General features: G+C 39.9%; 1 protein-coding gene across 1 annotated transcript in view; it reads right to left on the bottom strand.

Moving 5' to 3' along the window:
• Nucleotides 1-21,233, bottom strand: part of SLC4A4 (solute carrier family 4 member 4) — a 309,697-nt gene that overhangs the window by 62,864 nt on the left and 225,600 nt on the right. Inside the window, exons 13-14 of the mRNA XM_052642087.1 lie at nt 17,424-17,557; nt 9,615-9,886 (exon numbers count right to left, since the gene is read on the bottom strand). Coding sequence (XP_052498047.1) covers nt 9,615-9,886; nt 17,424-17,557 — 406 coding nt within the window. The remainder of the gene's footprint in view (nt 1-9,614; nt 9,887-17,423; nt 17,558-21,233) is intronic.

The raw sequence follows: 21,233 nt of genomic DNA, 5'->3' as shown, positions 1-21,233 counted from the left end.
ATCAAATGCTAACTGGTCCTCTGGAATGGAGAAAGGAACATAGATAGTAACAGACATTTAAAAATGTGTCTGTCACACGGATGACCAACAGGTACATAAAAAGATGCTCAACACAGCTAATTATTAGAGAAAGGCAAATCAAAACTACAATGAGGTACCACCTCACACTGGTCAGAATGGCTGTTATTAAAAAATACTGGAGTGGGTTGCCATTTCCTACTCCAGGGGATCTTCCCAACCCAGGGATCAAACCTGCATCTCTGGCACCTTCTGCACTGGCAGGAGGATTCTTCACCATTAGTGCCATCTGGGAAGTCATTAAAAAGTCTACAAATAATAAATGCTGGAGAGGAAAACCTTCCTACATTGTTGGTGGGAATGTAAATTGGCACAGACACTATGGAAAACAATTTGGAGGTTCCTCAAATAACTAAAAATAGAATTGGCATATGACTGTAGTCCCATTCCTGTGTCCATATCCAGTGAAGTGAAAGTCACTCAGTTGTGTCCAACTCTTTGCAACCCCATTGACTTTACAGTCCATGGAATTCTCCAGGCCATAATACTGGAGTGGGTAGCCTTTCCCTTCTCCAGGGGATCTTCCCAACCCAGGGACTGAACCCAGGTCTCCCGCATTGCAGGTAGATCCTGTACCAACTGAGCTACCAGGGAAGCTGCGCACATATCCAAACAAAACTATAATTCAAAAAGATACATGTACCCCAATGTTGACTGCAGCACTATCTACAAGACATGGAAAAACCTAAATGTCCATTAATGGATGAATAAAGAAAATGCGGTACAATGGAATACTACTCAGCCATAAAAAGAATGAAATAATACCATTTGCTGCAATATGAATGAACCTAGAGATTATCACCCTAAGTGAAGGAAATCAGGAAGAAGACAGCAAATACCATATAATACCACTTATATGTGGAATCTAAAATATGACACAAATGAAATTATTTATAAAACAGAAACAAACACAGACACAGAGAACACACTTGTGGTTACCAAGTGGGAGGGAGAGTGGAGGAGGGAAGGACTGGGAGTTTGGGGATAGTAGATACAAACTACTACATAGAGAATAGATAAGCAACAAGCTCCTCCTGCACAGCACAGGGAACTGTACTCAGTATTCTGTGATAAACCAAAATGGAATATGCAAAAGAATGTGTGTGTGTGTGTGTGTGTGTGTGTGTGTGTGTGTGTGTGTGTGTATAACTGAATCACTTTGCTGTACAGTAGAAATTACCACACTATAAATCAACTATATTTCAATAAAATATGTTGCATTTGAAAGGCACTTAGTAAATGTTAGTCAAACCTGAATTTGTATCTTCAACCTAGCTTCTTAGGGGGGAACTGATTAACTTGCTCTGAATAAGAAAAAATTTAACAATATTCTCCATGATAATGAAACTTTAATGCTGTATTGCATTCCATTTAAGCAACATCTTAAGGTAACAGAGCAACTGGAAAATAAGTGCAGAATAAAACTGAGTAAGTTTCTTGCCTGCATGGTCATGCCAGATTTATTTAAGGGTTCTGAAAAACTTGAGCACATGAGTGCCTCTTGATAACTCACATATTTATGGGTTAAGTGTCCAGATCAATAAAAGGGCAAATATGGATTTTCAAGGATGACAAAGTGAAGGAGGAAAACTTTGGGAGGAGTAACTTTTGGGAAATTACCTGTCATTATCCCAGCTTGAAGTCTTAAAATTAACAGAAAGTTTTTATTCACTATTTCTTGTTATTATCCTTTGTTTTCCTGAGTTAACTGAGCCTCATGCTTGAGATTTTCAAGGTCAATGGACAAGTTTAAGTTATGACGCTCTTTATTCCATGAACACTATTCACATACTCACTTATAATGTTGCCCTGGAGCTGAGCTCCTATCTGGTATTAAGCTGGATGTATTTAGCCACTACTTCCACAAAAACTTCTCTTCCATCCCCACCCATCTTTACATCTGCAATATACATAAGACATTATTCTGGGATACATTTTCCTAGTCTGAATTTTACACAAACCCAAAGCTAGAGAATTAGCTAGGTCTGGTTGCTTTTCCTTTTCTGATTCTTGCAAGTGTTATACAGATGCTACTGAAATATAAGTTAGGTCAGTTAAAGGAAATTAAAATGATGGCTTTTTCAAATGTCCATGGTTATCTCAAAAGACCATGTTACCATGAAAAACAAATTGTCAGCTGTGCTGGTAAAGTAGCATGGCAAATGCAAACCTAAGCAAGACTATACCAGAAGGCTCTGCCCTTCCTCTTCAATCCTCAGACTACAATTTAAATCTACTTTATCTAAAGAGGGAATAACATATAACAAAAGTCAAACTGCATATAATATGATGCAGGTCATGGAAGATGTTAGGATTACCTTTTATGTCCTAATTTTCTTTTAATGGGCTAACTATGGGTGGCTCAGAGGTTAAAACATCTGCCTGCAATGCAGAAGACCCAGGTTCGATCCCTGGGTCGGGAAGATCCCCTGGAGAAGGAAATGGCAACTCACTCCAGTATTCTTGCCTGGAGAATCCCATGGACAGAGGAGCCTGGTGGGCTGCAGTCCACGGGGTCGCAAAGAATCGGACACGACTGAGCGACTTCACTTTATGAAGCACTTTTATGCACGTGCACGTGCTCAGCTGTGTCAGACTCTTTGCTGCCCCAAGGACTATATCCCTCCAGGCTCCTCTGTCCAATGCTCAGTCGTGTTGGACTCTTTACCACCCCATGGACTACAGTCCACCAGGCTCCCTTGTCCACGAGATTCTCCAGGCAAGAATACTGGAGTGGGCTGCCATTTCCTCCCCAGGGGATCTTCCTGACCCAGGGATCACACCCACGTCTCCTGTGTCTGTCTCCTGCATTTCCTTCACTGACTGTAATATGGGACCACAGGAGACAGTGAGCCAGCGGTTCTTTTTTAACGGTTATGACACATAGGTGCATAGCATTTGCGAAGATAATAGAAAAATTATATATACAAAAAATAGTAATAAATTCCACTCTAGAAAGAACTGTTTTAGAGCACTTGGAAACCTCCTCAAGTTGTAGTGTGGCAATGGAAGCCATGCTTACTACCATCACTTGGTCTGACAGTTTCATGCCAGGGAAAAGGCCACATTTTACTTAGAAATACTAGACAGTAATGCACTGGGTGCCTGCGAGAGGTTTTATTCCTCTTCATCATTCATCCATTATTAAGCATGTTCTCCCTGGAACAGTCAACAGTGAATCAATAAAATATATCCCTTCTGTTAAAGAGTAAAGTATCGCCTCTGTCCCCTTGCGGCTATTTTTCTTGCCTATCTAATTTGCTTGTCATATTTAACAAGCCCTTTTTTTCTCTCCAGATACAAAACCAACACCTGCTCAGAAAATTTATTTTGACCCTTTTCAAAACATTACATGCCCTGAGGTGTACAGTCAGTGCCACCCTTGACACATTAGGTAAATGAACACAGGTATTACAGTAGAAATTTATTTCTAAAGTCTAGGTCAAATGTATTTCTGACCTTATTCATTCTAAAGGTAATTAACACTATCTTAAAAGTACATTTTATAAAAAGCAATGCGCACGTGAGGGGGCATGTGTTCTACTTCATTGCAAGTAGCACAATTCTTAAGCAATGAACTAGAGATTTAGTGAATTTTTGTTGATGGCAGAAGGGGAAGGGAAAAAAAGGCAGAAGAAAGAGGAAAAGGAGTAGGGAAAAAAGGGAGTCAAGTCTACTTCCTGGTCCTTATTTACAGAATTCTAGCATTACATTTTTGAATAGATAGTTTCTTCTTAAAGGAACTAAACATCTCATCTCTGGGGCTTGAAAGCCTTTTTCTACATGACTCTGTATAGTGTACACCACTTCTGTAGTCTTGAGATTCAGGGGAATAGTAGTAAATGATCTAACTATGATGCACTGAACTTCTTAACATTTTTTTCTAACAATTTTGCTACAGTGTTTCATATTTATCTACAACAGTTCCTTGGTTTTTGTTTGTTTGTTGGTAAGCTTCCAGTGGAAGCCTGCTGCTGCTGCCGCTGCTGCTAAGTCACTTCAGTCGTGTCCGACTCTGTGCAACCCCATAAACGGGGGCCCACTCTCTCTGGGATTCTCCAGGCAAGAACACTGGAGTGGGTTGCCATTTCCTTCTCCAATGCATGAAAGTGAAAAGCGAAAGTGAAGTCGCTCAGTCGTACCCGACTCTTAGGGACCCCATGGACTGCAGCCTACCAGGCTCCTCCGTCAGTCAGAGTCTTTTTCTAGGAAATTTCAGGGGAAGTTAAATGCTTGAATCGCTTTTAAAGAATACAACGAAAAGATTTAACTGCTGGGGCATCTTTTGTGGGATAATGGGAATGAGAAAAAGAACAAAATTTTACTCAGTGTCTATTATGAGCCAAATAATTTTACATATACTATTTCATTTAATCCTTATAGTAACCTCTAAGAGTAGGTACAATTACCAACCCGGCTCACAGGTTATGAAACAAAGAGATTAGGAAATTAGCTTGGTCCAAGATCACACTGCTAACTGGAGCTAAAATTGAAGCTCAGTTTTCTTTACTCCAACGCACTTCTGGTTTACACTTTATCACACTAACAATTTTCTAAATTGGGATTTTGGTGACAAATAAAATACTATGAGTTGCCTTTCAACTGGATATGTTTCAGTTTTCACTTTGGTCTTTAAAAAAAAAAAAATTATTGACATAATAGCTGCTTTGCACTTCCTAAGTGGCGCTAGTGGCTAAGAACCCACCTGCTGGTTTAGGAGACATGAGATGTGGGTTCGAGAAGATCCCCTGGAGGAGGGTACAGCAACCCACTCCAGTATTCTTGCCTGAAGAATCCAATGGAGAATGAAGTCTGGCAGGCTACAGTCCATGGGGTTCCAAAGAGTCAGACATGACTGAAGCAACTTAGCAGCAGTAGCATAGTTGCTCTACAATGCATTGTTAGTTTCTACTGTACAGCAAAGTGAAACAACTATACATATACACACAGTCCCTCTGTTTTGGATTTCCTTCCCACTTAGCTCACTACAGAGCACTGAGTAGAGTTCCCTGAGCTATAGGTTGGGGAACTAACTTATAGGTTCTCATTAGGTATCTATTTTATACATAGTATCAATCATGCATGTATGTCGATCCTAATCACCCAATTGATCCCACTTTGGGTTTTCTGAACCATCTTCTTCCTTATACACCTCTGCAATGTAACCATCAAGGCATAGTGGGAAATAGAATACCTATTACCTCTACATTAATTAATAACTATCATATTTCTAAGAAAAGTGAATGTAAGCACAAAAACCATGTGCTAAAAACCTGATGTATCCTACGGCTAACTTCCCTTTTAGCAACTGAAGACTGAGGTTCCCTTGTCTTTCAATATGTGAGAAGCTGAGTATATGACTTGGGTTTACTGAGCAGCAGATGGGGGTAGGAAGAAGGGAGGAAAAGGTGCCTTAAGAAATGGAAACTCAGGAAGTGATAAAGTTTTATGGAAGCAAGTGAGAACAAGAAAGATCAGGTAGGGAGGAGAAAGAGCTGTCTTCACAAAGCACTAGGAAAAAAAAAAAACAACCCACAATGTTATTGTGGCCATGAAAATAGTTTTCTTAGTGATTAAATGACCCCGATTTCCTTTCCTGTAAAATCATTCCTCAGTTTGCAGGATCACGACTCCATCTGCGCAGTTGCTGGTTCATTGTTACAGACTGTACCAGTGTTGAAAAACAAGTCATCCGCCAGTTTAAATATTATGGACTCATTGATTGAATTCTTTTACTAGGAGTGCATGTTGCGATGAAAGGCCAGTCTTTTGTTGCCTTTAGAACACTTACTCTAGCTGTACATGCAACTGTATTATTCTCTCACTATTGGTTTTCAGTTTGCTGTCGAAGTACTAAATGTATTGTGGGTCTATGTAGTCTTCTACCAAAAAGTAATAAGGTTGTGAGAGAAATACACAATCATTAATCTTAAAAGTTTTGTAAAACATGAGATTGTCCTGGAAATGCATTTGCCTTTGTCCACACCAGAAACAGATTTCATCTCCATGTGTGTGTGTATGTTACTCAGTTGTGTCCAAATCCTTGCAATCCCATGAACTGTAGCCCGCCATACTCCTCGGTCCATGGGATTCTCCAGGAAAGAATACTAAAGTGGATTGCCATGCCCTTCTCCAGGGGATCATCCTGACCCAGGGATTGAGCCCTGGTCTCCTGCATTAGCAGGGAGATTCTTGACTGTTTGAGCCACAGAGGAAGCCCATACTCCCTCACATTTATGTACATATCTTCCATGAGTGCCACTTATCTGAATGACTCTAAAGCTAAGGGGTGCAAGCAACAGTCTTGTTGCAGAATGAGCCAACGGTGCCACAACATTGCTTAGAAGGGAAGATGATGAAGACTGGTTTGTTTGTCCTATTGTTCATACTTACAAACCCTAAATTTTTATAGCAACACAATTATAATGGTTGTTAAGTGGGTACCATTTAATTATTTAAGTATTTTTTAATGCCTCATTTTTTTCCTTCAAAACAATTCTATAAGGTAGGTGGTATTATTAACCCCATTTTACACATGAGGAAGGTGAGGCAAAGCTACCTTGGAGAAAGGAACTTGTCCAAAGTCATACACGGGGCCTTAGCCAAGCAGGACTTGAACACAAGATTTTCCGACTTCAAAATCCTGCTACCCTGCTTTACTGCTACCCCATAGAGGTAGCAGGAGTTGTCAGAATCCTTCCAAGACAAAAACTAGCTATTTAAGACAGGCTTGATACACAACCAAGGGGAAACATGTCAAAGGAAGAATTATCACCACTTTAGCCAGCACTTGCTATACATGGATAAAATCGGTTCAAGCCTCAATACCAGTGTCTCAAGAAAACAGAGATCCTTCCTGAAAGGAAAATCACATGTAAAACCTTTGTTGTATTTTTCGCAGTGAAAATGCATTCAGGTATGTCTTCCTGGTTCCAAATGACCTACTCCACCAGCATCCAATTAAAACAATACATGCAAGTTTTTCCATTAGCCTCAGGTCGGTGTGGGGCTGACACCAGGGAGATCTTTGTGGCAGGTGTGCTGACAAAGCCCTCATCTGGCTTTATGAACACTTCAAACCTCAAACAGCTGGTAGTATTTTCTTTCCTCTAGAAATTCTTAACATACAATTACTCAGAATGCCTAAAAAAGTCAGCATACAGACTTTTCCACAAGAGGCATATAAATGCACAGAAATAAATAAGTAAAAGGGAAAGTCCAAAATCTCACTATCAAATATGTCTATGATCCAGTATTTTGCATATGTGTAGTTTAGGCTTCACCTCAAAGTCTAGGAGGCATGATTAAAAGAGGTCTTATCACCTCCTCTCCTAGGACGAGCTCTAAGACTTGTGTAATGGTAATACACGCCTTCTGGGTTTCTCTGGGGAGCATACTTAATTGATTCTAATCATATCTATCATGTATTGCTTACTCTTTCCAAGCACTTTTTAAGTTCTGAAGTACTTCTAAATAGTGTACATCTTAATGGTAATAGACCTTTATATCTATGCCTGAATCTTTAAATTTCCACTTTTTACTTGTTTCTCCTTGCTTTTAAGCATAGGGTTTATTTTAATGTGAACTGACTTTCCTTAAAAAGAGAAAAATAATCCATAAGTGCAAAGCGCAACAAGGCCCCATCTAGTCACCAGTGTCACTGACCGCCCCATCTGTAGAGAGATGCTGCTCTTTTTCATCTCTTAAGATGCATACAGGTCTTGTAAGACTTCGCCACCACAATGGTAGAGAACAATGCAGATACATCACTAAAATATCTGAGTCACAGGACACAGCCTGCACAGGCACTGAAACTCTTTATAGGATCTTGTTGAGTTTTAAAAAATTCATAAGCATTGTTCATTCTCGTCTATAATATAACCATGTGTGTTTTACTGTGACTAGTAAGTGGTTTTTCCTTAGAATCTATAGATAAAAGTGGCTATTACATGAATGTGTCCAGCTTTTAATGGGCTTCCCTGATGGCTGAGGGGTTAAGAATCTGCCTGCAATGCAGGAGACCTGGGTTTGATCCATGGGTTGGGAAGATCCCCTGGAGAAGTGAATGGCAACCCACTCCAGTATTCTGGCCTGGAGAATTCCATGGACGGACAGAGGCGCCTGGTGGGCTATATAGTCCATAGGGTCGCAAAGAGTCAAACACAACTGAGCAACTAACACTTCGACTCTGACTTGCCCTACTTAAGCCCAGGTGTACAAAGCCCTCCAAACACTGCTGTGATTCTGGTGCTACAGGATCCTACTCAAAAAAGCATGGATCGTCCACTAATTTTTATTTTAAGCTAATGTAGCTAATGTTACAACCAAGGACCACTAGGACTATTAGCATTAATTGTCTGACACAAACGTTTACTCCTCATTCTACCGTGCTGTGCTTAGTCACTCAGTCATTGTTCACGCTTTGCAGCCCCATAGACTGTAGCTCGCCAGGCTCCTCTGTCCATGGGGATTCTCTAGGCCAGAATACTGGAATGGGTTGCCACGCCCTCCTCCAGGGGATCTTCCCAACCCAGGGATCGAACCCAGGTCTCCTGCATTGCTGGCAGATTCTTTACCATCTGAGCCACCAGGAAAGCTTCATTTGACTAAAGCAGATGTTAAAGCAACTGTACCTGAAGTGATGCTTTTTTCCCAAATGCCTTCCATATTATAAAATATGATGAATTTTATAATTCTAAGAAAAGATTCAAAGAAAAATAATCCCAAGAAAAAATTCCAAAGACCAAATTTAGCACTTTTTTTGTGATGAAGTTCTTATGCTGACTCAGGTTCAGCAAGATGGATATCAAAGTGCTAGGTTTTATAGAATCATATTCTTTACTAAGAAGTTATTTTTACATCTTTCCTAACTCTAAAATATAAATCTCCAAGACCATAATATTCTTCTTTCATTTCTTTTATTCCTTCCTTCCCTTTCCTTTCGTATTTACATTGTCTAGGACAGATGAACTATAAAGCTCTATTTTATCACTAGGTGATTCTAGTCTGAATTTTTTTAAATTTCTTGCTTCAAATTATATAAAGTGAATTAATATTTGTTTATTCTGTACGTTTAAAATAATCTACTTAGAATTTACTTAAGAAGGAGATTCCTAGCGAAATAAGAAACAGAAGTTCAGAGGACTAGGTTCGTCTGGTCCTTATATCTGTCATAGAGATACAGAGAAGATCCAGAATAATGTACACAAAATTATTCCTCACCTATCAGAGATGATCAAGAATAAGGTACACAAAATTTCCTTGCAAATTCTGTCACTTGAGTTAGTTTCAAAGTATTGAGCTAATGTGAATGTACGTTCACATTCCAGAGCTCCTGGTTACACCTCCTGGTTGAATCACATGGCTAAGACACCTCAGGCAAAGAGACTATAAATTCAGCTGCATGGTTTCTCAGAGAAAATAAAAGAAAACCCTTTTTTGAGGATCATAAAACCAGGTGGAAAGTTGGCATGCATGGAGCCTCCGGTTTCTTCCAAATACAAGGTAAGCATAAATACTAAGCATGATGTTCTGACCTGGGTCAGGCGGCATACAAACACAGGAAAATTGAGTATTGTAGCCCACTTTGAAGTTGGAGTTGATGGGGTAGTAATCAGCTAGCTTGATCATCTTCTTGAAAGCATCGTAGATAAAAATGAAGCTAATCAGAGAAGAAAAGCCCTCTTCAGTGAAGCGAGTGAAGTACTGAACCAGAAAGCTGGCATCGGTGGCTACTAAAATGAGACACAGAAAGGCCGACCAGAGGCCAATCCAAAGGCGAAACTCCAAATAGTCAAAATTATGGTCCCTGGAAAGAAGAAAAAAAGGTATTTAGACTCCTCTGTGGAACACAAACTGCAATACAAAAGTACCAAACGACTGTAAAGTGATTGTTAAAAATATAAGATCACTTATAGCTACTAGATATAAAGATCATTCTTAATTTTATTCACGAAGTATTACCTTTAGGATTTGGCCTAATGACACTAGCCTGAGAAATAATTCACGTGTTTGAGAAAAGACACAAGAGTAATCGTACCATTTGAATGTAAATGACTCATTAATTTTCTTCTTGTATTGATTCTTTTATCATTATAGTGTCCTTTACCATTCTTTATGGTCTTTGTTTTAAAGTCTATTTTGTCTGATATGAATACTGTGACCCCCTCTTTCTTGTCATTTCTGTCTGCATGAAATATCTTTCCCTATCCCCTCACTCAATCTTCTCATTCAAAATGAGGATCCCTATGTAGAAAAAATAAACAGTTTGACAGTGTAACACTGGTACCCAGCACATGTTCAATAAATGTTTGGGGAGCTTTCTGGTTAAGAAAGTATTTTCTCTTCCCCAAGTCATCAAAGTCTACTGAGAAAGACATACTGATAAACATAATCACACCGCAAAATCCTAAGTGATACCTAAAGTTCCCACAGAGTGTCACAGAAGTGGGACTAATTTGGGCTCGGCGAGGTGGTGGGGATAGATAATCTTGCAGAAAAAAACTAAAAGTATTTAGGGATAAGCAAGAACTTTTGAGATAGACCAGGGAGGGTCAGGTCAGGAAGACGAAAAAGAGTGCTCAAGGAGATGCGTGGCATGAACTGCACGCAATGCCCCTTGTGAACCGAGTGTCACCAATACAGGGAGATGGGATCAAATGAATTTGAGTCAGCTGTAGTGAGGTGGAGGAACCTAGAGCCTGTTACAGAGTAAAGTAAATCAGAAAGAGAAAAACAAATATCACATATTAATGGATATATGGGGAATCTAGAAAAATAGTACTAATGAACCTATTTGCAGGGAAGGAAAGGAGATACAGAAGTAGAGAACGGACTTATGGACACAGCTGGGGAAGACGAGGGTAGGACAAATTGAGAAAGTAATATTGACATATATACACTATCAGGTATAAAACAGATAACTAGTTGGAAGCTGCTATATACACAAGGAACCCAGCCTGGTGCTCTGTGATGACCTAGAGGAGTGGGATGGGAGCAGGGAGGGAGCTCAAGAGGGAGAGGACATATACATATATATATATATATGTATATAAAATATATATAATTATGACTGATTCCCACTGTTGTACAGCAGAAACCAACACAACACCGTAAAGCAACTGTCCTCCAATTAAAAAGTAAAAATAAACAAATGATTCAATATTTAAAAAAAGAATACGATGCCTCCATTTAAGTAGGCCATTTTTCAATACCCTTTTCACTTCTTACAAGTGAATTAGTTCAAGATTCATATTTAGGAAAACATGGGTCAAATGTTGGCATTTTACCATTTCACACTCATTATTTTACAATTATGTGGACAGTGCATTAAAATTGTTTTTTTATCATCATTTGCAATGAAAAAACAGATATTGGTAATCACATTTCTTGTATGAGGAAAAAATAAATCAAGGATCATGCATGCTTAAAGCTCTATGGCTTTCCTTTTATACAATGAGTTTCTGATAACTGACAGCCACATGTTTTAATGCTTCCCCAAAGACATCATGTCAACATGTCCATTACCAACAGCCTAGTCTAGGCCACCAAGAAGCCTTTCCCTGATTCTTGTAAGAACCTCCTTACTAATATCCATGCTTGCCTTGCTCAAAGCTGTTTTCCACATCACAGCCAAAATAACCTTTTCAAATGTAAATCAAATGTCCTAGTTTAAAGTCTTTTGGTGGCTTTGCACTGCTCTTAGAATAAAAATTCAAATTCTCTTCCTAATACAATGTCTGGTGCATAAAAGTGTTCCAATAAAGCTATACCTGCAGGCTACAACTTGAAAGTTGTAGTGTCAGAAAGTTACTAACACTGGTTTATGAGCTATCACAGGTACCCAAGTGACGACCAACCAAAACTTTTTACTGAATATTAGAATTAAAAGTTGCTTGATTTCATATGTCAACTGGACTAGGCCATGAGATACTCAGGTATTGGGTCATACATTATTCTGGGTGTTTAAGGGTGGTTTGGGTAAGGTTAACATTTAAATTGGTAGACCTGAGTAAAGCAGATTGCCTTCCATAATGAGAGTGTGCTGTATCCAGTCAGTTCCTCAACTGAAAAGAACAAAAAGGCCAGCTTCCCTCAAGCAAGGGAAGACTCTCCAGGAGACAGACTGCCTTTGGACTTGATTGATAATATAGGCACTGCCTAGTTCTCCAGCAGAAGGCCTTGGAACTGGTACATAAGTTCTCCTGGGTCTTCAGGTTGCTAGGCCACCTTGCAGCTTTTGGACTTGCCAGCCTCTAGAACTGTGTGAGCCAATTAGTTACGATAAATCTCGTACAGATGAATATACACATCATATTGGTTCTGTTTCTCTGGAGAATTCTGATTAATCACCAAGTGGTCATATGTGCCTCCCTTTATGGATGAAGATACCAAGGCCAGTGGAAACTAAGCCATTTATCCAATGTCAACGCTTTAATGGCAGAGCTGGACCAGAAACCAATTCTCTGTACTACTGGACAGGTCCTTTTAAAAATTACAGCGTGGTTCTTCCTGTTCAATTTATATTCAGAGTGTGTGTGTGTGTGTGTGTGCGTGTGTGTGTTAGTTGCTCAGTCGTGTCTGACTCTTTGCGACCCCATGGACTGTAGCCCATCAGGCTTCTCTGTCCACGGAACTCTCCAGACAAGAATACTAGAATGAGTTGCCATTTCCTGCTCCGGGGGATCTCCCTGACGCAGGGATTAACTGTGGGCCTCCCGCACTGCGTGTGGACTCTTTACCATCTGAGCTACCAGGGAAGCCCTCACACATGAGTGGGCCTTAAAATCGCTGTCCCCTATTTCCTTCCTATCAGATCACACACATTGGAATACATTCCCAAAGCAGGAGATTAGTAACACTTGGGTAGAAAGTTATCCTCTACAGATTTCCCAAAATCTTTCTAAAGACATCTTTGGCATTTCTTCAGTTCCCTCCATGTCTGGAATCCCAGTGTTTGATCCTATGCATGTCTTTCTGAGATAAGCAGACTCTAGAAAAAGCTAAATTCTAGGAGCTTACACTATAATTTACATTATCACACAATGAGTCAGAGCCTAGAAACAGTTTTATTACTTCAGACATTTTCCTTAAAACAAAGTTTTAAACAATTACCTAGTTTTGCTTCCCTAACAAGATTAAAGTTAGAACAACCCTGAAAGTGTTCTAAGACTGCTAATGTTTGTTTACAGAACTAATGTTTACAGGACAGGATAAGAAATAATCTAGTCATCAGCTAATGGTCAGGAACACTATCAGTTTGAGTACAAAGGGGAAAAATGCATGTATAAACTTGAATCTTAGGACCTAAACAGGATACCCAAAACAGCTCCTCTAAAATACTTAAATACTCCCTGAGTGTCTCTGTAAGAATAACCCACATAAATTCACTAATACCAATCACTCCATTAGGAAAGTGATATGTTTACAGCAGCAAGAAGAAAGAGGAATAAAAGATGAGAAACTTTAAACAAGCCAATCAACAGAAATGACTACAATAAAAGGCAATGTTAATGACCGATAAGACTATCAGGCCTTGGTGCCAAGTTTAAATAGCAATTAAATTATAAAAAGTTATAAGCTACAGAAAGGAAATGATAGTAGAGACCAAAGAAACTATGGTGAGTTAGAAGGACAAAATCAGTGTATATTTTTTTGGTAACACTCAATGTTTCTAGAGATTTACATGATAGTTTTGAGCAGCAGAAACCCAAGGCTATAGGAAAACCGAAGAATTTACCTTTGAATCATGTTTCAGAAATCAGTCACGGACAAATATAAACTCCCTAAACTGAATGAATAAATCCAGGTACTTAATAGAAGACAATAATAAATTGAAGGCCTACAAGTAAACTGCTCAAATAATATAAGAAATAAATTAATAAATGACCAAATGACAAACAAGATAAATCCAACTTTAATCACAAAGTTTTTATATGACTTAGACCACACTGCTTAAACTCCCTTCAGATTTCTCCCAGAAGAAAAGGAAAAGGAATCCGATTTGTTGTTGTTAAATCATGTCCAACTCTTTTCCAACTCAATGGACTGTAGCCCACCAGGCTCCTCTGTCCATGGGATTTCCCAGGCAAGAATACTGGAATGGGTTGCCTTTTCCTTCTCTGGGGGATCTTCCTGACCTAGGGATCAAACCCATGCCTCCTGCACTGGCAGGTAAGTTCTTTACCACTGAGCCATGAGGGAAGCCCATTACTGAAATACAGGGTGTAAAAATAGTTCAAAAGAGATTGCAGAATTGGAGAAACAAAACTATGTGTGTTTTGGAAAGTTGTGAGCTATTCTTTCATTTTGTTACTAATTTTAAAAAGTGACAGCATATCATTCATATGCCTTTTTATGATTTTACAGTTGATAAGGCAAATATTAAATCCTTTATTCCAAGTCAGAGATAAATCTGTGGATTATTTGGAGTTACTGTTTGAGTCCATTAAGCTTACAAAACAAGAATTTATCTATTTCTCAAAAAAACAAAGAAGGTAAAATATGATGGGGAAAAACCTGGGCAAAAGATAGTAAAACACTTTCTTTACTGAAGGATTTCTCAGATCGCTTAGTAAACTGAAGGGTAAAGTGAATTACCAATAGGGGGATATAATAAATAATGTACAGCACTTCCTAGACTTATTGGGGTCACAGATTTTTCTTTTTCATTGAGAATCTAATGGAACTAGTAAATGATGAAACACACTTTGGGAAACAGTGGTCTACACAACTACTCTGCATCTAAACATGTCAGCACTGCTGTTACCATATGTAAGCAAATGATATAGCATTGTGAATAAAAGAATAAGGTTTGCCATGTAAGTGTCATATGTTACTTGGTGATGGATTTAAAGCAGTTTCTCAAATGTTCCTTGTTGCTTTACAGCTATTTTCAAATAAATCACTTGAAACTATGTTTAAGTTTTCAATTTTGATGAAACAGGAGGGAAAATGAGAAAGGAACTTGCTTAGCAAAAGGAAATAATCTCGATCCTACAATTATCTAAAGCAAACCAGGGTGCAAACATTTTCTGTAGATCAAGGCTCTGATCACATTGTATACAATAAATCTTTCTGCAAAGGTTGCACTGCAAAGGTTGCACATTTGGCCCTGTTTATAGTACGTGCTTGTTTAATCTTCCCACAAAGGCCTTCTTGTCTCACATGATGTTTTCTTAAACATATAAAAACTGTTTGACTCTTTCTATAAACTGACAGGAGCAGAATTTTTTCCAATGGTCTCCTGAGAATTATAATGGAGGAATTTCTGCTAATGATCTACAGAGAACATAACTCTACTTAAAATCTGAAGCTTTCAGTGTTTGGAAGACCTTTAATTTTTGCCCTCAGTTTTCAAAATGCTTGTTTTAAATTCTCATTCCCTCCTTTCTCGTGATCACTTTTGACAGCATACATGGCTTCTTTCTTTCTTTTTTTTCTTTTAGTAATTTTTATCCCTCTAAGTTGATTTTTTAAGATTTCATTTATCTATTCATCCATTATTTATGACTGCACTGTGTCTTCGCTGCTGTGCAAGGGCCTTCTCCAGTTGTGGAGCACAGGCTCTAGGGACATGAGCTCAGTAGTTGTGGCACATGGCCTTAGTGGCTCCAAGGCACGTGGGATCTTCCTGGACTATGGATCAAACTCGTGTGCCCTGCATTGGCAGGCAGAGTCTTAATCACTGGAACACCAGGGAAGTCCCCACGCAATTTCAAAGCCTACTATTTGAGTCCTTAAGTCTACGAGGCATTAACTGAGTAATAACATTTCTAACATTAAAATCCTAAAACTATGTAATGGTAGAAGTATATGGAAATTCCAACAAGGAATGCTAGCAAGCCATATGAAGTTCTGCAATATCTGTGTACTGAGATCTGCCAGTAAAGGCAGTTCTCTCTCAGAGGTATCAAGTTCATTAGAAAGAAGCTGGAATTCCCAATTTGATTTTGAAGCCATTTGTGTGCTAATGTGGCTATTTAGATAACTTGGTTAATTCAATTTTCCCCATCTTAAAATGATCCATCAATTTCTAAAAGAAAATACTGGTACCACAATTGCCAAGCCCATTAGTAATGTCTAGTGATTCCACAAGAGGTTTAGGCTCTGGAGTCAGAAAGCAGGGATTCAAATCCCCGCCCTGCCAATGACTGGCTGATGCAACCATCAGCAATTTGTTAACCACTCTGTGCCTGCTTTCTCATCAATAAAATAGGATATAGTCCCTAACTTCACAGGACTGCTACAAGAAATAAATGAGGGAGTACATGTAATGCATTAGGACAATACTTGGAACACGGCCAAGCACTCAATAAATGTTAGCTGTTACCCAGTTGATTCTAGAAATCCATCATTAGTTAAGGACACAGGAATGGGGTTTAGGAGCCGTGGACCACGGGAACACCCGGCCTCTTCCACAGACAAGCTATGTCACCTTGAACAAGTCACTTCACTTCTCCAGTGTCAGTCAGGATCATAGCAGGAGATAGAAGACAACCTCAGATGGGATTCAGAGGAAAACTTTAAAGATGTGAACTATTTACAGAGGAATGAGTAATAAAAATGGCAAGGTTCTCAGGGACTAGAGATGTCAGGAAGCCATTTCTACCCCCGTCCCCCGCCCCCTGCAACAGCTCAGAAAGGCCAAGGAAAGAACAGTCACCAGAGCCTGGCGAGGGCAGAGCCAGGGTGGAGGAGCCACCGGACAGAACAAGCCACTGTCAGACTGCCCGGGAGAGCAGTGACCGAGCGGAGTGGGGAAAGCAGACATGCCCTGACCTCTCTGCCTTCCTGTGCTCCTGAGGCTCTGCTTTAGCCAAACCCAACAGGAAGCCAGAGGGCAGAGGAGCCTGCGTGCTGGGGTCCACCGGGGTCAGCCTCCAGAGGCACAAAGCAGGACAATAAGGCAGAGAAAAATGGGGGTGGAGGAAAGGCAACGCGACAGAGGGACCTCCACTGAACCAAATGCTAGCACCTGCCGGGTGACTTAATCTCTGAGGGCCTCTCAATCTCCAGATGCTAAAATTTCCAATTTCCGCTTAACTACTATTCTGTGCAGGCTTCCCTGGTGGCTCAGACAGTAAAGAATCCACCTGCAATGCAGGAGACCTGGGTTTGATCCCTGGGTCATGAAGATCCTCTGGAGAAGGGAATGGCAACCCACTCCAGTATTCTCACCTGGAGAATCCCATGGACAGAGAAGCCTGGTGGGCTACAGTCCTTGGGGTTGCAGAGAGTCAGATGCGACTGAGGAACTTTCAGTTCACTATTCCGTGCTCTATCTAGACTGTGAATGTTCTACAGCTCAACAACTCTAATTTATAATTTGATATCTATATACATACTTGCTGAAATTAAATAGAAGCCTCTCAAAAACGAGAACAGGTCCTGTGCTGCTCAAAATAGTGAGTGGTTGACCAGCAAAGAGGCAAAAGATGGCTCCAGAGACAGCGGTGCCCAGGAAACTCTCCAACACACCCTAATAGAAAGAAAACAGAGGTGTTAATAGAAATATGCCTTATTTCTTTTCATGTGTGATGTCACTAGGGGAATTAAACCACATGAGCATGCTATTTTGAGGGCTGTCACAAACATATCAAACAAATGCAAAGAAAGAATATTGATTTTTACCAATATGGATATCACCTTCTATTTCACACACATATGATTTAGCCATTCCTGCCTATTCCAAGGGTTGAACTGCTCCTAAGTACTAAAATGACTGTAATGACTAGCAGTTGACTACAGAAGGCAAAGGATGACTCCAATACTCTTTAAAAAAATATTAATTGACGCCTCCATACATAAAATCACACAATACAATCCCACCAAGTGTGTAGAAGTGATTTAGTACTTCTGGTGTTGTTCTCTTTGTGGTTACTTTCAGTATTTGTTTTAGCTGAATTTCACTTTGCACACAGCAGGTACTTATAACTAGCTACATTTTATGCACAATAGCTATTTTCTATAGAGGAAAGCTTTTTAAGAGGAAAGGAGAGCAAAGAGAATAGAAGAAAATGATTTGCCCTCTATCCTGCAGTCTCTAAGACATCAATTCCAAAAAATATTCTATTGCATATTCATTGTCCAGTGTAAATATACACAAGAGCTGCAAATTACTTTCTCTCTAGAGGTAATAAATGTGTGGGGACATGAGTAACTAAACCTTTGTGGCCACGTCGCCCTGTAGATGTATCTCTGAGAATCAACCCATTATTGCCCCTTAGCATAATAAGAACAAAGGATTATAAATATACATATATACATACACATATATATACTATCATATAATCATATAATGTATACAGATAATATAATTATTATAAAGAAATTGGTCTTTTAAAATTGATTTACAGACCTTTAAGTGCTATCCCCACTAAAAAGCCATCCCAGGAGACTCTTATTAAGATGATTACTTGAAATATTTTCTTATGTGGCTTTAGAGCTAGTAATATTCTCTTCAGAATGACATTAACAATAGTACATCCTTCTCTTTTAAGGGTAGGATTCAACTGGGAAAACACAAAAGTCCTTTAGCACAGCACTATGTAATAATGAGGTTGGGGTGGAGATGGCATAAAAAAAGCAAGAGTTGACAAGTAAAAAGACTAGTTCCTCACACAGTATGCAGACACGTTCTAAATACCTCAGTACACCTACTTTTGCCCAAGATGTTCAGGTCTGAGATCTGGCAGGTGAGTGTTTCAAGAGGACCCTATTTACATAACTCTATTGCATGGCAGAAGGGTACCATCTTGTTATTTATAGCCTTTGCACACATAATCATTCTGCACACAGCTCATTCTTCCTAGGGGAGCAGCAAGCAGAATGATAAACAGAGCCAGTAGAACCAGGCTGCATTTATGCCGAGAAGAGAGAAAAAGGTTCCCCAGTGCCCACTAAATAGTACCAGTCTTGATCTCTTATCCCTGAAGATACGGAGCTTCAGGGGGTTAAATGATATGCACAAATCCATGCTCACTGTGGCACAAGTCTCTGGAGCACGGGTACGTGCCCAGCTACTACTGCGTCCCTGGCAAAGGGAAGAGGTATGCATGTGGCTGGGATCTTCTCAGACTTGCACTTTTTTTACCTCCTGGGCATTGACACTGGGCTTTTTGTGTCTTTGTCATTTATCTTTGTGTGTGTGTGTGCCTTATTTTAGTGTGTGTGACATGAAAGAGTAGGGGCTGGAAGGCTCCTCATGGCAGGACAAGCCATGCTCTGGGCACAGGTGACGGGCGAAGCGTCACTGCATCGTTCTCTCTCAAGCAGGGATGAGTAACTATTTCTCATCACCACTGCAGGATCAAACTAAAGCACACAGCCTGGGTGTAGGAGAGAACACAGTGAAAAAAGGAGGAATATGAGATTAAGAACACTCTATTTGATTTGATGGGCCTCCCAGGTGGCTCAGCAGTAAAGAATCTGCCTGCCAATGTGGGAGATGCAGGTTTGATCTCTGGGTCTGCAAGGTCCTCTGGAGGACGAAATGGCTACCGACTCCAGTATTCTTGCCAGGAACATCCCATGGACACAGAAGCCTGGCAGGCTACAGTCGATAGGGGTGGGAAAGAGTTAAACATGACTCAGTAACTAAATAATAACAACAATAGATTTGATTTCATATAGCTATTAACCTCTGTGAGAGGCAAGAGCAAGATGACACCAGCAGCATCTGTATTTCTCTCTCCCCCATCATGCTACACACCATTCCCCACATGCTCTCCAGGCACCCAGGAAACACTAAAGGAATCTAAGAAGACGCCCAAATCACACCCTAGGTCCCGCTTATCAAAGGGCAACAGCCATGATTGCTCATCCAATAAAGATAACAACTAATCTCTTCCCGAAAACAGCTTTGATTTATGGAAAGTCATGTGATCGTTTAAAAGGTAAGATTATTTTTATTTCAGTACTTGATCCTTTGCTAAGTGCTACAGTTTCCATTGGTTGCTGACAATTTTAAAACAGAGACAGATGATTTATTATACACATTACACTGGAAACTTGCTTAAACTCAGAGGTGTTTCCAGTCTTTCTGAGAAAAGAACTATTTTCACCACATTTTGACATGTTGCTCTTGACAATATAGAAATTTTAAAAAATAATCTCATGCAATGAATAACTTTAACTAGAATTTAAAGTAATTTGTAAAGTGAACTATCAAAAAAGCCCTTTTTTGACTTATTATAGTCAGTGTTCATGAATATAAAAAGGAAATAATGTGTGGATGTGTGCATTTTTAATAGCTATGGCTCATAAAAACACTTCCACATCTGATTCCCCACAGAGGAACACACTCCCTAGCAATTCATGAGAATGTAATGTACATGGCTGAACTCTGAGCGGGGCAGAATCAGGTGCAGCAAAGCACTCCAGCTCCACTTTGATTGGGTTTTTATTTTATTCCATTTCTGATCAGATGATACCCACTGCATAACAGAGGAAGGAGCTAACAACTTGCCCTTGGAAAACCCAGAGACTGGACTCTCTTCTGCCACCAAAGAGGTGATGACCTTGGGAATGTCACTTAACCTTTGTCAATTTCAGTTTTTTCATGCAGGAGAAAAACACTGAGGCATAGTACATATACTGTACAGTATAAAAATGGACTCTGGAGTCAGATCACCTCAAGTTGACATCCAGACTGTATACCATTTACTCTGTAATGACTTAAACAGGTTACTTCACCTCTCTGTACCTTGTAACGTGAACATCAGATTAGATAATGTGTCTAATGTTTATCATAGCCATTGACAGATGTGTTTTTGATGAACAGTATAGTCTAAAGGAGATCAATCCTGGGTGTTCCTTGGAAGGAATGATGCTAAAGCTGAAACTCCAGTACTTTGGCCACCTCATGCGAAGAGTTGACTCATTGGAAAAGACTCTGATGCTGGGAGGGATTGGAGGCAGGAGGAGAAGGGGACGACAGAGGATGAGATGGCTGGATGGCATCACCGACTTGATGGACCTGAGTTTGAGCAAACTCTGGGAGTTGGTGATGGACAGGGAGGCCTGGCGTGCTGCAATTCATGGGGTCGCAAAGAGTCGGACACGACTGAGCGAATGAACTGAACTGAACATATACATCAGTCCCTGATGCTGGGAAAGATGGAGGGCAGAAGGAGAAGAGGGCATCAGAGGATGAG

Source organism: Budorcas taxicolor, chromosome 6 (genome assembly GCF_023091745.1).
Source record: "Budorcas taxicolor isolate Tak-1 chromosome 6, Takin1.1, whole genome shotgun sequence".
In the NCBI taxonomy this organism is placed as follows: domain Eukaryota; kingdom Metazoa; phylum Chordata; class Mammalia; order Artiodactyla; family Bovidae; genus Budorcas; species Budorcas taxicolor.
This window is presented reverse-complemented; position numbering and strand designations above follow the sequence as displayed.